The sequence below is a fragment of the Lepidochelys kempii genome, chromosome 21 (assembly GCF_965140265.1).
Source record: "Lepidochelys kempii isolate rLepKem1 chromosome 21, rLepKem1.hap2, whole genome shotgun sequence".
Lineage (NCBI taxonomy): Eukaryota > Metazoa > Chordata > Testudines > Cheloniidae > Lepidochelys > Lepidochelys kempii.
In genome coordinates, this window is record NC_133276.1 from 2,994,348 (window position 1) to 3,011,638 (window position 17,291).

The 17,291-nt window shown below is 45.2% G+C and overlaps 1 protein-coding gene and 1 long non-coding RNA gene across 13 annotated transcripts in view; one reads left to right on the forward strand and one right to left on the reverse strand.

Annotated features, from left to right (window-relative positions):
* The window catches only part of LOC140901422 (uncharacterized), a 103,067-nt gene extending 96,353 nt beyond the window's left edge, over positions 1 to 6,714 (reverse strand). Inside the window, exons 1-2 of the long non-coding RNA XR_012155847.1 lie at positions 6,205 to 6,714; positions 3,132 to 3,215 (exon numbers count right to left, since the gene is read on the reverse strand). This is a non-coding gene — a long non-coding RNA (uncharacterized lncRNA). The remainder of the gene's footprint in view (positions 1 to 3,131; positions 3,216 to 6,204) is intronic.
* The window catches only part of KCND3 (potassium voltage-gated channel subfamily D member 3), a 416,732-nt gene that overhangs the window by 178,399 nt on the left and 221,042 nt on the right, over positions 1 to 17,291 (forward strand). For 3 of the 12 annotated variants that reach the window (XR_012155846.1, XM_073320242.1, XM_073320253.1), the window contains exons 1-3: positions 6,699 to 8,002; positions 8,475 to 8,588; positions 12,808 to 13,992. Coding sequence is in view for 11 of the 12 variants with exons in the window: in XM_073320242.1 (XP_073176343.1) it covers positions 12,884 to 13,992 (1,109 nt within the window). In the remaining variant the exon portion in view is untranslated. Of the gene's footprint in view, positions 1 to 6,270; positions 6,491 to 6,698; positions 8,003 to 8,435; positions 8,589 to 12,807; positions 13,993 to 17,291 lie in introns of those variants that run through there. The other 9 variants (XM_073320245.1, XM_073320244.1, XM_073320243.1 and 6 more) reach the window with 9 other exon arrangements.

A 17,291-nucleotide genomic window follows, 5' to 3' on the forward strand; every position in this document is an offset into this window, starting at 1 on the left:
GTGCGGCACAAGCTGTCAGCATAGTCTGTGTGGTATGTAGATTGTAATGGATTTTTTACCTTCAGTCCTTTTGGTACGATGTCCATCTGTTTGCATTTGGAAAGGAAGATGATGTCTGTCTGTATCTGTACAAGTTTTTTCATGCAGTTGATAGATTTCCACTCCATACGGCTAAATGCAGTGCCTTGCATAATGACAGGTTTCAGAGTAACAGCCGTGTTAGTCTGTATTTGCAAAAAGAAAAGGAGTACTTGTGGCACCTTAGAGACTAACCAATTTATTTGAGCACAAGCTTTCGTGAGCTACAGCTCACTTCATTGGATGCATACTGTGGAAAGTGTAGAAGATCTTTTTATATACACACAAAGCATGAAAAAATACCTCCTCCCACCCCACTCTCCTGCTGGTAATAGCTTATCTAAAGTGATCACTCTCCTTACAATGTGTATGATAATCAAGTTGGGCCATTTCCAGCACAAATATGAACAAAAGGCTGCTCGGCAGTTCTCCAACACCACTTTCTACAAGCCATTACCCTCTGATCCCACTGAGAGTTACCAAAAGAAACTACAGCATTTGCTCAAGAAACTCCCTGAAAAAGCACAAGATCAAATCCGCACAGACACACCCCTTGAACCCCGACCTGGGATATTCTATCTACTACCCAAGATCCATAAACCTTGAAATCCTGGGCGCCCCATCATCTCAGGCATTGGCACCCTGACAGCAGGATTGTTCTGTTCAAGTTGCACTGTCAGCAAGATAGATAGATAGATAGATAGATAGATAGATAGATAGATAGATAGATAGATAGATTGTGTAGGACTGATCTCTTAACCCTCCATATGCTTTTGTATAGCAAAGTAGTTCTAGAGTTATTCTCAGGTAGATGACATGTATACTATTTTGATACAGAACAAATAATTTTAAAAATGATTCTGATGCAATAGGTAAGCATTTTCTCAGAAGAACAGAGCTGAAATCATTTGCAGTTTTTTTTCTCTATTACAGTTCTTTTCATTTTCAAAATGCTTTTCAAAACATTTGGCAAATAATCATTCATTCATTCACTCAGCCCTTTCCTCCTCCCTTTTGAGTGGATAAGTATTATTTTGCCCATTTTATATGGATGTAAACTGAGACACAGAGAGGCTAAGCAATTTGCCTCAAGGTTACACAGCAAGCTGGTGGCATAGCCAAGAGTGGATACAGGACTCCCTACTTCCTACTCAAACCACTAGACCACATTCTGTGGTTCATCTTTAATTTCTGACAGTTGAAAATTTAAAAAATATTGAAAAAAATACTTTATTTTAGATCAAACAGGAAGGAGTTAAATGTTAATCAAACTGCTTAATGACGTCTGATATAGTTTGCAATGTAGAGGCAGTATTAAATAGTGGTTAGGGATTGGGGCTGGGAATCAGGACTCCTGGGATCTATTCCTAATGACATCAGCTAATCACAGTGTTATTTTGTACCAGACATAACATTCCTGTGTGCTGATATGAGCACCTCTAAAAGGATATGATGATACATACCTACTGTCCGTGGGTTTTGTGAGCCCAGGGTTGTGTGTAAAGTGTTTTAAGAGTCTCATATGAAAGGTATTATAATAATGCAGGCTGTGATATTCAAACTCACCCAGGAGATTTGGATTTACCTTAATGCAAAGTAGGGCTGGAATTTTCAAATGATCGTAAGTGAGCTAGGTACCTATCTCCCATTGAAAATCAGTGAAACTGGGTGCCTAACTCCATTGGACTTTATTAAAAATCCCAGTCTGGGAGTCCCTGAAGCAGCTTTGAAATTTTCAGCCCTATTAATTTGCTGCGGGGGTGGGTGGTCAAAAGAACCTCAGGATGGCCATAGCTGATCAGACTATATGTTTGTTTTAAAACCTGCTGCCTATTAATTTCATTGGGTGACCCCTGCTTCTTGGGTTATGTGAAGGGATAAATTACATTTCCTTATTCACATTCTCCACTGTCCCTTCTCCTGCTCCTGTCCATTTGCTTTGCCAAACAGTGATGACATGTTATCTAGCTGACTCAAGATGTTCTCATTATTTTTAATAATTTCTCTTCATCTAGCATTTAAAACAGCTTCCATGTTTGTTTCCAAATATCTGCTAGCAGGAGATGCCTGGGGTAAAATATGTATCCAAATTTCCATCGCTCTCTTCACATCAATGTATGAAATAATTAATGAACCTGCCTTCCTGAACTGACTTTATTAATCTGCAGCTCCGTAAATATGAGTTGTATGGAATTTGGTGAAGGTTATACAAGTCACTGAAGAAAAAGCAGAATACTTTCTTAAACAATGCTGTATTTTAGCCCATACAATTGTATGAGTCTTTGTCCACACACTGTAAAAGGGCAGGCATTTGCACAGGATTGGTAAGTAACTGATCATGATTTCATTCTCCATAACAGCTACATGTAATCAGATTGATTTTAACTTAATTGTTTACAGTAACAATTTGCAATATAAAGATATGACCCTGAGAACTAATTTATGTTCAAGCCAAAGGTAAACACATCAGTAATTGTCATTTGCTTTTCTTGTCTACTATATCCAAACGGGAAAAAATAATTTGATGTTTGATCAAGGTCTCCAGAATAGCCACAATCTTGCTGTGCAACTTGCACAACTCCTGTAAAAGTGAGCAGTAGTTTCTTAGTTCTATTAGTCGGTGATCCAGGAAAGCACTTAACATGCACATAACTCTAAGCAACTGTGCAGTCTTTTGACAGCCTGAGATTTTCAGGCTGGGTCTTTCCAGCTTCTAGAGTTAACCCAGACTAACTGGTACCAGTTATGTATGAATCTTACCACCTACCCCTAATTAGCAGAATCCCTCTGTAGAAGAGGCTATATCATTCTATGGACTATCCTCCACTTTGGATTTTCTTTCCAAACCAACCATGATTCAGCAAAGCAGCTGGCAGCAGGTCGATTTCACTTTTTAACCAACATGATCTGGGGTAGAAAGACTTGACAGAGGGTGAAAAGGAGGGGCCAAGTGATAGGATGCAGTATGCCCCTCCCTGTGCCAACCCAGTGCCCCTCTCTCAAATCAGAAAGGAACATAGAGTAAGGGGAGGAAAGTACAAATGTGCCCAAACCTCAATGTTTGGATCCATATGCTGATTCAGACTTTCTCAGAGTTCACAGGAGCTCAGCAGTGAGATTTTGGCTTGGACCCAGCCCTAGAGGGAAAGGAAGTAAGGGAAAGAAATTAATTGTTTGCACCCTATGACAGAGTAATCTCTGCTATGCTGGGAGGCCATTGGCTAACAGGCAGTATTACTAGTATTATCTAAACCTGCATTCTTATCCTGCTTGCTGTCTCTGTGGTTGAGCCGTACTTTAAGCTGTGCTGTATTACTAAAGGGCCTATGCCCTTGGCTAACTTTCTTCTTCAGGTGCTCACCTTGAAGCTGATGTCCTTTCTCTATTGACACAGGCACAGCAGGGGCAGCAGCAGTGTACACTCCCCAACATACTGCAGTCCCAGTGTTCCTCACTGTTGCCCTGGATGGACCATGCCAAGAGGCTGAGAGAGATATTTTGTCTCTATGGCCTACTTGACACTCAGTATCACTTCTGAGACTGTCAGCCTGGGTGCAGTAATACTAATAACAATAATAACTGTATATATTTAGATTGCAGTAAAAGTCTCAAACAGACTGGACCCCATTGCGCTCGGTGGTGCACAGAGCTTACCTTCTAAAAGACAACACAAAAAACATGTTTGGGATGAACAAACAGGACAGGTTGGGGTGAGGGAGATGGAGTAACACACATAATAGGATGTGTGCAATTCTTAGCCACTCAGAAGCAGTGCTCACCACTTGCCACCTGCTTAGCCATTATCAGGTTGCAGTTTCCTGACTGCATTATCAAAGAAGGGAGTTTTAAGAAGGGGCATAAGAAGGAGAAGATACTGGATTTGCTATGGGAGCTTCTCATGGAGAAAGTTTGAAAGTTGCTTGTTGGAGAATGGGACAATTGGGGGTAGAGGCTGGCATCCCAATGGAGTGAAGGTGGGAGATGATGTTGTGATAATAGGTTGTATAGATAGAGTAGATTAAACTGTAGAGGGCTTTGTGGCAATTGTGGCATATGGAGACTTTTTTGATGTGTTGTGGGCATCTGTCCCACTGGATACTGGACTTAGCCAACCATCTCATTTCATAAGAGCTTCCGAACAGCTGTCAGCTGGTAAGCAATTTTGGTCACTTCTGGTCTGTACTGGACTCAAAGACTAAGGTTAAAAAGAATCCATCTCCCATTTCCAGTCTCCTGAGCCACGCCTCTACACGAAACACAGCCTTTTTAATTTTTGTTTTCCAGATATGCTTACAACTTTCAACATAGTTGCCCAAGGCCTGCTCCTTTCTCCTGCCCTCATATCCCACCTCTTCCCTGTTGCTATCTTTTGTTTCCTAAACTCCTACTGCTCTTTGCCCCACCAGTGGTCTGTCTGCAGCTATTAACAATATTTTACCCTGACTGGCCTGCCATATTTATTTAAAAATAAAAGACATATACACACAAAACCTCTAAATTGAATGCTATCAGTTTCTGTTAGTGCATGTGTAAGCTGAAAATGGCCTAGCTATAAGTGAAGTGCTACAGAGAGCCACAGTTAGGTAGGTAGGTAGGTAGGTAGGTAGGTAGGTAGGTAGGTAGGTGGGAGGGAAGAAAGAAAGAAAGAAAGAAAGAAAGAAAGAAAGAAAGAAAGAAAGAAAGAAAGAAAGAAAGAAAGAAAGAAAGAAAGAAAGAAAGAAAGAAAGAAAGAAAGAAAGAAAGAAAGTTTTTCACTGATGTTTCATTTGCAGCTAGTTTGCTTTTGACTTTCATTTTCTATTTAAACATACAAAATTGGGAGCATTAAAAATGAGCTCCCAAATTAGCTTTTTAATAGAAATTGAAAGTTAAAAGGGGGCCGAGTCATGGGGGAAAAGCTATTGAAAATCACAGCCAGGCCACAGCTTGTAGAGGGGAAGCTAGAGCATGAAGGAATGAGAGAGAGGATGACAGCTGGGAAGTTTTATAAAAAGATGACATTGTGAATCACAACACAATCATTCAAATCAGTAGAAACCTCACTATCTTGATTCTCCAACTTTCTGCTATGCACTTGCTGGTGGACAAAGATGTAGAGAAACAAACATTTTAAGAGGATATTTTTGATGTAATTTAATAAGGACAGATCCAAGACATCTCACTCTGCTGAAACTTCTTTAGCTGTTGAAGACACTTGGCTTCTGGTCTTAGGTCTTATGTTTCATATTACATGCATCTATTAATATCTCCCTAAAACAACTCCTTTGGTGTCTGGATTCTAAACTTACAGATATCCATCCTCTGTATAACCTTGTCAGCTACCTTGCAAACATTTCATTGTGATTTTTTCAGGGTATAAGCTCACTACTGCAGATGTCAGGTGAGAATAGTTACTGTGAGGTATTCCTGACCTGGTGCTTTAGCAGTGGGTTTCTATTGTTGTGAGTCACCAGATACTAGACACTGCCAGGACCCGGGACTGGAGGGGCCAATGTTGCAATATGAGGAATCCAGAGCTCCTGGCCTAAATTTTCAAAAGTGATTTGGGTGTCCAAATTGAAGCAACTTAAAGTAGACTTTCAAGCACCCACCCTCTGAAAGTAAAGGGCCCCCTTTCAGGTTTCTCAAAATTAACATTAAAAAATGGAGGCACACAAAATCACTAGGCCCCTGTGTGCACTTGTTTCTGCTAAATTCCTTGATTTTTCCTCCTCAGTTCAAGAAAGCAATGGCTCATAAAATTCTTCGGTTTGCTCTTTCTGTTTGGCTTTGCCAGAAGTTATAAAACCCAAGAAGTAGTTGTGTTTTACCAGGCTGCTGCGGGCTCATTCTGAACTCGGTGTGGGCTGTGGGAAAGCTGGATTCTGTTCTAGTCTATTCGGGGCCCTGTGCCGTGTCCATCACTCTGGTGCAGGATGAACTCGCCCCATGCACTGACCCTGCCGAGTGGAGGGAGGGGAAACCGGGGCTTTGCTAGCTGTTTGCGGTGGGAGCCGGGCGGGAGCTGCCAAACCTTGGCTGGAGTTGGGGGGACTGCCGAGGGAAGCGGGGTGGGGGGCAGACCTGACACTCTCCCCAAGCCCCGCTCGTGCCGGCTCTGCAGACGGGGCGCCCGGCGCAGCTCACCTCACTACCGCAGCAAGCAGGGGCTCACATCCTGGCGGGGACGCCCCCGCAAGCCGGGCCAATCCTGAGGGGCAGACCCAGCCCCGCCGGGCCCCCCTGGGCGTCCCCCGGCTCCCCGGCGGAGCTGTCCGTGGTGCTGAAGGCGGGCTGGCGAGGCTGGGGGGACGGCGCCACCTGCCTGCCGAGAGGCGCCGCCGCGGTGAGCCCGGGCGGCGGAGGGGAGACACCCGAGCCCGGGGGATGCAGCTGCGCCTGCCCGAGCCCCTGCGCCCCCCGCTCGGCTGGGGTAAGGACCCCACCCCCGGTGCGCACCCGCCGCCCCAGGCCTGCAGCGGCTGGATGGCGGCGCTAGCGCCCGGCGCCCGCCGGAGCTGGAGAGTCCGGCAGGGCAGCGCAGGGCACCACGGCTCCTGCCCGGGGGAGGCCGGAGCTGGAGAGTCCGGCAGGGCAGCGCAGGGCACCACGGCTCCTGCCCGGGGGGGGGGGGCCGGAGCTGGAGAGTCCGGCAGGGCAGCGCAGGGCACCACGGCTCCTGCCCGGGGCAGGCCGGAGCTGGAGAGTCCGGCAGGGCAGCGCAGGGCACCACGGCTCCTGCCCGGGGGAGGCCGGAGCTGGAGAGTCCGGCAGGGCAGCGCAGGGCACCACGGCTCCTGCCCGGGGCGGGCCGGAGCTGGAGAGTCCGGCAGGGCAGCGCAGGGCACCACGGCTCCTGCCCGGGGGAGGCCGGAGCTGGAGAGTCCGGCAGGGCAGCGCAGGGCACCACGGCTCCTGCCCGGGGCGGGCCGGAGCTGGAGAGTCCGGCAGGGCAGCGCAGGGCACCACGGCTCCTGCCCGGGGGAGGCCGGAGCTGGAGAGTCCGGCAGGGCAGCGCAGGGCACCACGGCTCCTGCCCGGGGCGGGCCGGAGCTGGAGAGTCCGGCAGGGCAGCGCAGGGCACCACGGCTCCTGCCCGGGGCGGGCCGGAGCTGGAGAGTCCGGCAGGGCAGCGCAGGGCACCACGGCTCCTGCCCGGGGGAGGCCGGAGCTGGAGAGTCCGGCAGGGCAGCGCAGGGCACCACGGCTCCTGCCCGGGGCGGGCCGGAGCTGGAGAGTCCGGCAGGGCAGCGCAGGGCACCACGGCTCCTGCCCGGGGGAGGCCGGAGCTGGAGAGTCCGGCAGGGCAGCGCAGGGCACCACGGCTCCTGCCCGGGGCGGGCCGGAGCTGGAGAGTCCGGCAGGGCAGCGCAGGGCACCACGGCTCCTGCCCGGGGCAGGCCGGGGCAGGCGGGGAGGGGACAGCGCTGCCCCCGGGCGCTCTGAAAGGTGGAGACCCGATGCTGGGGCGCCAAGGGCTGCTAGAGAAAGAGCCTTGCGGCCGCCCGCTTCCTTTCCCGGCGCGCCCGGGCGGCTCGCTCTGGCGGCGGCTCTTTGAAGCTTGTGGCGACTGAGCTCCTGGCTCCCGGCTTAAGTACCCTCGGCGCCCCCGGGGGAGATGACGCACCATGGCACCGCAGCCGGGCCCCTCTCTCCCATGTATGTATTGGCCCTGCTTTTTGGGGAAGGACCCTAACTCTTGCTGCGGAGCATCACTCACCCGAGTGGCAGGGCAAGAGCGGGTGCTTCTGATGTGGGTGTTTCCATTTGTTAAGAGGGGCGGGGGGCTTCCAAGAAAGAAAGATTTGGCCCCTCTCCCACGCCCTTCCTGAGAGAGGCGATGGAGAGAGAGAGAGTTTATTTTTTCTTCCGAAGAGCCCCCTGTGCGGCGGGGCCGGGGAGGGGGACAGGCGGAGCTGGTAACAAACTGGAAAAGCTCGAGCAGGTAACGGAAAAGTTCCTCCATATACTCCCCACCCAGTGCTGGGCACATTAGCATGCAGTGTCAGGACTGGTGTGTATTCAACGACTCCATTTGCTGGTGTCTCTCTGTTAGCTCACACCGCCTCTCTCCAGCATCTTGCTTTACAGCCTGCTTCTCTGGGTCTCAGAGAGGGAGCGAGGGAGGGAGGGGAACTCCAGGTTCAGTCCATCATCCCTGCTACATCCAAGAGAGCGGATTCTTCAGCATCTGGGTACCATTTCCAGCTTGACCAGACAGCAAGAGCAAAGCTGGAGTTGAAGGACAAGCAAAAAAAAAGAGAAGCCCCCCCGCCCCACAGAAATAAGCTTGGGGGAGAGGGAGGGAGACAGAGACTCACTCAACCTCAGCAATAACAAGGGAGACGCTGTTTAGTCGTTTCTATCTACTTCCCCAGGGCTGATTATACTTTCTGATTACTCCTGCCTGCATTTAGAGAGAGATTTGAGAGGCAGACAGCACAATTCACCCTTTATCCTGAGGATTGGTTTCCCAACGCCCCCTAGATCTAGCCCTGCATTTTGGGGATGAGAGTTTCTTCCCTTGCAAGGTAAGGCATTGCTGTGATCCAGCAAGATGGGGCTTTTCGTTGCGTCGGGGGTGGAAGGGTAGAAGTTTCCATGCGTTTATTCTAAGCCTGTTGCTGTAGCTTTCCATGCTTTTGCTGTAAATCTCTCGCTGACTGATCAGTTGCAAACATTAGCGGTTTCAGAGTACCAGCCGTGTTAGTCTGTATCCACAAAAAGAAAAGGAGGACTTGTGGCACTTTAGAGACTAACAAATTTATTTGAGCATAAGCTTTCGTGAGGTGCCACAAGTCCTCCTTTTCTTTTTGCAAACATTAGCGGGTAGTTTTATTATTTGAGAGGTGGGAGGGGAGTACACAGGCGAAAGAAGATGCTGAAGCTTTGACTGGCATATTTTGCATTTTAAATGAAAGATCTTTGCTGCTTAAGCCTGACCCACATAAAGGATTAAAAAAAAGGGGGGGGGGGAGAAAGACAGTGTGCCAAGTGTCATTTCTCTCCTCTTAGCTCCCATTATCCCAGTCTCATCCTGAATCGCACAGCTTATCATTTTGTTAAAGTTATCCAGATCGGCTTGTGCCATAGAAAACACCAGGAGATTGTGGGGGTTTTTAACACAAGAATGTCCAGAGGCATCTAATAAGGTTGACATTGCTGGCAGCAGTTAATAAGATGAAAAACCATTGGTTATTCCCTCCCCTCCCTTTGGGTGACAAGAAATAAACTTGTTCTACAAAATTATCTTCCACTGCATTATTGATCCAAGAGTGCTGCTGGTTTGGTGTTTTGATATTAGAATAAAATCATCCAGTAAAGCTAGCCATAACTCAAATGATCTGAGAGAGATAGATCAGCAACCTGGGACTCTTGGAGAAAAGGTCATTTTAGAGAATGAAAGAGGCTTTGCTTGCAGTTTTGTTTATACAGTTTGGGTGGCAGGGTAGTTACTTAGGGAAAAAAACAGTCTGGGTGCTTCTATGATGTTGACATTTAATTAAGTCAAAAGAGCCAAATCCTTTTATCTTATACACAAGCTTTTCTAAATACCACAAGCGGGCTACTGAGGCTTTACTAACTAGTTTCTTTCAAATTATACATGAAAATTTGCTGCAGAAGAATTGAAATACATGTATAAATACACAAACACATGTGCATGTGCTTACTTATGTATAAACAATGTACAATACGTACCTGCTTATATATTGGTTTATTTTTACTTTTAAAATAGTGTGGATTGTGCAAATTATTTCCACCAGCCCATTGCTTGCTATTATAGGCACTGAAGTATTTCCATTAGAACCTCAGGTTAGTTTACAGCAAGATGAAGGTGCTAATAAATGCAATGTTTTATATCTTATCACTATGGACTTAGCCTGCACAGTTCACAAGCCCAGATAAAACCTCTCTCTCCTGTTTACTCACTGACGGTATTGTTGACTGAAGATCCGAGACAAAAAGAAGCCATTCCTCAGTGATGAAAATACTTCACCTTCCCATAAACGTCTCACATCACCTCATTTACACAAACTCACTCAAAAGTTAGCCACAAAACAACTTTTGTTTTTGCATTTTTAAAAAGGACTCCACCACTCTGTGTGTGTGTATCTGGACTAAGACACAGAGCTACTTCGCTACTGACATAATACAACTGAGAAGTAAACCCTGAGCACATAGAAGTTCCTAATGTAAGTCCATCTGCTGAAGAGGCCCCTGAGATATGGTAACTGAGTAACGAACCTTTATGGACAGATACTCAGCCACCTCTTGTGTTTTAATTTCTTGGCCATTTCAGATAGTGGCAGTTTAAAAATTTCTCCATAAACACAATCAGCCTGGAAGGACTTTTTAAAAATAATACAAAAAGTTTAACTTTTGTAAGCTATTAATGAGTTATGGTGTCTTAAAGCTATTTCAGCACTTATAATGCCTTTGGCTGCAAAGGCATTGAGGTGAGCTGGAACTTGCACCCAGGGATCTATAACGTATGTGTGAGGTTTGTAAGGAGATGCCCCACTGGACTTGAGAGAAACTCAGGCTTCCAAGCCCTGTTACTGCAAAAATCGAGGGGTGTTCCATACTTTTCCAGTAGGATGACCTCAGTGTCAATAAGACCTTTTTTAGTTAAAATAATACATAGAAGGGGTCTGTATTGCTTAGGGGATGGGTAAGGGGAGATGTAGACTAGATCTCCTTGTTGCTTATCCACCATTTAACCCAACTGGATAATGAGTAAAGTTGTTACCATCCCATGGCATTGTACCAGCTTAGAAAGGCTTTGGTAGCCTTGGTGGCCCCTCCGTAGTTTTAGTTTTCCATCACAAAATCCACCACTGCCCTCAGTGGAAAGTGGCAGCTTTGGTGGATAGGTCCAGCCTAGCCCTTAGAAGTGATCTCTGCAGTTGGGGATTGCAGCACATCTAAAGCAATGTGAATGAAGTTTATACTGTTATGCTCTGCCTGTGCTGGAGATAAACAAAAGGACTTTCTACAGAACTAAATTCACTTTTTAGAATAAGGGAGCAAAACACCACATCGCAATGCTGAGCAAACACTGCATAATAAAATAGTGTGGGATATGGGTTCTCATGCCACTACTGTACTGACAGCATCCTTCTGGGAGCAGCATCACGACAGTTTATTCTACCAACCCTAATTATAAAACTTCTGCTGGCATGAGTAGGATGCTTGCCTCAGGGATTTCAATTGTCCTTAGAAACAAAACTGTACAGCAAGATGGTTTGTATTAAAATGATGGATGTTAATGCTTACTACACAAAAAAAGCATCTTTGGGAGCAGTTTAGTCAGAATCAATCTGTGGTGAAACCACTACTGTTTTTCATTCAGTATTTTGATGACCTGTTGAGATCAATAATGCCACAGCCCCAGTAACTGGAATGGAACTATTCATAGAATTAAGATGCTTCTTAGTGTAATAATTTACTATGGAAGCTTCCAGGGCTTACCCCAGTGGCCACTGAAGTCAATGTGGGTCTTTCCATTGACTTAACAGACTTTAGGTAGGTCCCCTAGTACTGCTTCTATGATGTGACACCTGTCACCAAATATTTGTAGGGTAGTGTTAGAAACATGAAGGAAGTGAAACCATAGACAAATGACAAAAAAAGGTTGAATAAAGCAAAAGGCCTGACTACAGAAAAGAACAAGAAAATTCAGGGCTAGATTCTAAGTTGTTATAAATCAGTGTAGCTGCATTGGCTTTAGTAGAGCTATGCCAATTTACAACAGCAGAGTATCCCAAACTCTGAGATCTTTTCCCTCCATTAGATGGGCCTCTAATAATTGCAATTATAGTGAATGCACTCCACCCTTTGGTTAAAAGACTTTTGCCTTTGTTAGACAAACAGTCAAGGTAACATTCTGGTAAAAGAAAGATGACAAGGTTTTGTTTGGATGCTTCATCCAGTTTGCTCTTCTCTTCCTTGATCAGACACAGTTAATAGTTTAACCCTTAGTGGGCTCCTTTTCACATACCCCACCACAGACATACCTCTGAAACTCAGACATCCTGAACAATACAGGGCATGGGCCTTGGGAGCAGAGTTTGAATTTTCCTCTTGCTCATTGGAGTAGTGCAATATTTCACTACCGTAAAGCCTGTCTCAAGCAACCACTCATGGGACCATCAAACAATCTGTAGCCTAGCAGAGGTTTCTAACTAAGGGTTAATAAAATTGTACTGAAACCATGGAAGATTTAAATTTGTTTTTTGAGATGCGGGTTACCAACTGGCATAGTCCTTCATGAAAGTTTCACTGTAGTTTGAGGGTTGTTTATTGCTTAACAGGAGTCCGACTTGATCTATCTAGGGTTTTTAGTAATAAGTAATTCCACTGGGTGAACTCCCAGGATTTTTCATCAGAGTCCCCAATTCTTTCGTGACAGCTGTAAACAGAGAGATGAACATATAATGATTACACCTGTGGAATCATGGATTAGTCTGGTTTGTAAGGAAACAAATTAAATTGTTTATGCTAATTTAAAGAGGAATCATTTGCAATTCAAAAATTTAAAATCTATAATAATGCCATAACCTTCCCTCATTAAAAGATGCACATGATCAATGATTATTCTTCTAAAATGGAAGGCTATAACAGCTTAGTTTCTCAGTTGTCATAAAGCTCCTATGTTCTTATCCAGGTTGTCCTGATATTGTCTTTTAGAAAAAAAAAATAATGAAGGCAAAGCATCCCCCATTGACTGTTTTTATATTATATTTTTAGATGGAATTGATCTGACTCCAGACTCCTTTTAGAAGCAGAAGAATAGTCTTCTCCCACACCGAGGCCTGGAGCCATCATGGCGGCGGGCGTAGCAGCATGGTTGCCCTTTGCCAGGGCAGCTGCCATAGGATGGATGCCAGTGGCCAACTGCCCTATGCCATTGGCCCCAACTGAGAAAAACAAGAGGCAGGATGAGCTGATCATTCTGAACGTGAGTGGGAGGCGCTTCCAGACCTGGAGGACTACACTGGAGAGGTATCCGGACACGCTCCTGGGCAGCACTGAGAAAGAGTTCTTCTTCAATGAAGACACCAAGGAATACTTTTTCGACCGGGATCCTGAAGTCTTTAGGTGCATCTTAAACTTTTACAGAACTGGCAAGCTGCATTACCCAAGGTACGAGTGCATTTCTGCCTATGACGAGGAGCTTGCCTTCTATGGGATCCTACCTGAAATCATTGGGGACTGCTGCTATGAAGAGTACAAAGACAGGAAGCGGGAAAATGTTGAGCGGCTGATGGATGACAATGACTCAGAGAACAACCAAGAAGGTTCCATGCCATCTTTGAACCTCCGGCAGACCATGTGGCGAGCCTTTGAGAACCCCCACACCAGCACCTTAGCCTTAGTGTTCTACTACGTCACAGGCTTCTTTATTGCCGTCTCAGTGATCACTAACGTGGTGGAAACCGTTCCATGTGGCACAGTGCCTGGGAACAAGGAGCTTCCATGTGGGGAGAGGTACGCCGTGGCTTTCTTCTGCTTGGACACAGCTTGCGTTATGATTTTCACTGTTGAGTACCTTATGAGGCTCTTTGCAGCCCCGAGTCGCTACAGGTTCATGAGGAGTGTCATGAGCATCATCGATGTGGTGGCCATCATGCCCTATTACATTGGCTTGGTGATGACTAACAACGAGGACGTCAGCGGAGCCTTTGTGACATTAAGGGTTTTCAGGGTTTTCAGGATTTTCAAGTTCTCCCGCCATTCCCAAGGCTTAAGAATCCTGGGCTACACTCTGAAGAGCTGTGCCTCGGAGCTTGGCTTTCTTCTCTTTTCCCTCACTATGGCAATCATCATCTTTGCTACTGTGATGTTTTATGCAGAGAAAGGGTCTTCAGCCAGCAAATTCACCAGCATACCAGCTTCTTTTTGGTACACTATTGTAACCATGACAACCCTTGGGTAAGTGTTGCATTTTCTTGTGTCGGTCAATAGACAAACGCACAGTGGTTGCTGAAGTTTGGTTACTTTGTGAAGTTACATATTGGTTTCTTTGGTATTTGCTCCAGAGGCTTCGGGAGCTATTATGGGCCTAATTCTCCTCTCCCAGGCATATCCTGTCTGCATTTACACCTGTGCAAAGTGGTTGCAAAACACAAGCACTTATACCCACCTTGCAAATACTTTGCACAGGGGCAAAGTCGGGCACAAGAAGCAAGGCTGTGGAGAATCAGGCCCGGATATTGTCTGGTAGCTTTTCACACCTACTCTGCATTCTCTCTGCAGAGATGTATGTAACAACACAAGGTGCAAAGCAGTTGAGAACTAGGACCTATATTTTTATTCAGACACATATTTGACCAACTTGAAGGTTTACACAAAATCATTGGGATTTTGTCTTTTTGCAAAATTAAGATTTACTATAATGTATCTGACTGCTTGCAAATGGGCATTACAAGTTTGCTAACTCAAGCAGGCATTACAGATAATCGCCTTACTGAAGGTATTCAGTGATCATTCTACAGGATATGGTTTGTTGTTAACTGAACAGGAAATGGCCCTCTTTGTGTCTACTTGTGAGATTAATAATCGTAAAAATAATGCTGTAGCAGTTGCAATATTTGAAGAGATCAGACAGACAGGTGCAAAATTGATAGGACACGCGTGGGAAATATAGCCTGGAGGACTCTTCCTCATATTTAATTTCTCTCCTGTTGATATTACAGCTGTTTCTGCTAAGGTTATAGATTTGTGTTTCTGGTGTTTAGAACTGAAACCTTCATAAAGGGAAATGAATAGCCAAATCCTCTCTGACAGGATTATACCAAATAAAGTAAGCTTTTGAGGTTGCTGCTTCCAGGGGCTAGAGTTGCATAAACTAAAGCAATCTTTTTTTCATAATTCACACTCATATGCTGAGTTTACATGTACTTAGGGAGGTTTCCTACTAGAAAATTCAGAGTTTTTAATATTTGGCCTTAGAGAATTCTCTCTTATAGTTTGGTGACCAGATTTCCCACTGAACGGCTTTTGCTTTTAAACACTTCCCTAAGCCTATTACGTCCAAACAAACAATAGCACTTTTAAATTATTATTATAATTCAGCTGTTAGGAAAGCACATAGCATGAGGCAACTGTAAACTCTGGACTTTTTTTTGCAAAGTAAAGAATGTAAAACATATCTGCAAACAGAATGATGCCAGAAGAACTGAAGTAGACTTTTCCCCCTTTCTTGAGCATCACTGTAGTCTATCGGTACATCTACACTGAACTCCCAGGGAGCGATTGCAGCTTGTGGAGATGTACCCGAGCTGGCTCTAGTCTCCTTACCCAGGTACTGGAGCAGTGAAGCCAGGGCAGCCTGAGTTCCACGGAGGGCTATACAAGTCCACCCTGAACTCCAAGTAATTGCTCAGATAGCTAGCCCATGCTGTCTGTGCTGCTACATCTTCATGGCTCTTCACAAGTTACCCCAGCTAGCTTTACCCTTGGCATGTCGACAAGTGGCAGTCATACCCCTCAGGCCAAAATTTCAAACTTGGGTGACAAAAGTTTGGCTCCTCAATCCATTCTTAGGCATCTAAATAAAAGTGGCCTTATTTTCAAAGGTTCTGAGAATCTTTCCCCCATGGATTTCAATGAAATAAGATGTCCAATTTATACACCTAAATAGAGGTTTAGGAGCTCAACTTTCAGCTCCCAATTTTTAAATGATGGCCCTTTATATTCTACTCTCTAGAATTTTTTATACTGTGCTCTTCACCATACTATCAGAGTGTCTTCCAGTAGTGCATTAAACAAGATGACGAATATCAGTCATTTATTTCTTCTCTCATCCTGTTCCCATGAGAATCGTGTGCAGTGGGGTGTTTTGCTTTGGTATTTTTAAAATTACACAGACACATATCTGTTTAGTTGCCAAATACTGTGCATTTCTTTGACTTTGCCTTCCCTAGCACAAACTACTTCATACAATGTACAGATAAGGCTCCATAGTACAATTAGTTCTTTGTTCATCGGAATGAAATGGCCTCTTGCCTGTAGCTCCTTTTCTTTCTGCATATAATGATAGTCAAAACAGACTGTTTCTGAATACTTTAAAGTGTTCTCCGTATATACTAATCATAGACATTATAGCTGAATGAGTGCTTTAAACTGACAAGAATAAAAAAAAATCACAGAGATTGAAATGGAACTTTGTAAGTTTTAGAGGGAGAGATCTATTTAAGCTACAGGAGCTGTGTGTAAAATATTACACAAGAGAAAGCAAACCTCTAGTATCATTGTTTTTTGTGTGGATTTGAATTGAACTAGTTTGTGCTAGCATAAACTATTAGCTAGATTACTGTGATCTAGTTTTTAAAGAGTTATGTAATTTTATGAGATCAAAACACTGGATGACGTCTTGAGGACAGAAGCCTGTGCTCTCACCCCATCTATCATCATCTTGTTTATAACGTGACTAACTGATATCTAAGATCCAACCACCTCTGTTGCTCTACAATTGCTTGCCTTAGTCTTGTGCCAGAGAGTAGCTCAAAGAGCAACTTCACCTAAGACGCGCTCTGCAGGACTCCTTCTGGACCAGCTTCAGAAAAGCACCCTTGGGGGAGCAGGTCTTTAGGGCACCGTTCAAGTCTCAGCTTGCAAGATGCCTGCACAACAAGGTCTGGAAAAAGACAAGGCCCATTGGACATGTCCACTCCACTTTCTGGCCAGCGGATGGCAGGCACAACTATTGCAACACATCTGTGAATGTTACTAACTGCACACAAAGCGAAGTTAGAGATGAATTCTTGGGTTTCTGCTCATTCCTACCTTCCACACTGTAACTTTGACTGAGATTATCTATCACAGCTCCCCCTCCTCTGATAAAAGCAGAAGGGAGCTCCCGCTCCTCTCCATTGCTTGGGGTACAATGCGGCCCCACTGTGCCCCCTTGTTTTTGGATGCCGTAGTGAGGGCCCTCTGGTTTCAGTCTGCTTTAACCACTGGAAACAGAGTCAGTGTCATGTTCTGCTGGCACTTCATAAATGAACCTCAGATTGCTGCTACTTTGACATAATGTCTAGTTATGCAATGCTTCCTTGTAAAAAAAGTCACCAACTTCTCAGTTTAGGTACCTAACTTGGGGTCCCAAATTCCATTCAGCACCCAAGTATGCAAATTAAGCTATGAGATAAATGCTATTAAGATTGAATGATGTTGATAATGTGCATTCTGTACAGTTTGCAGGCTGTTCTAAGTTGTGTCTGGCTACT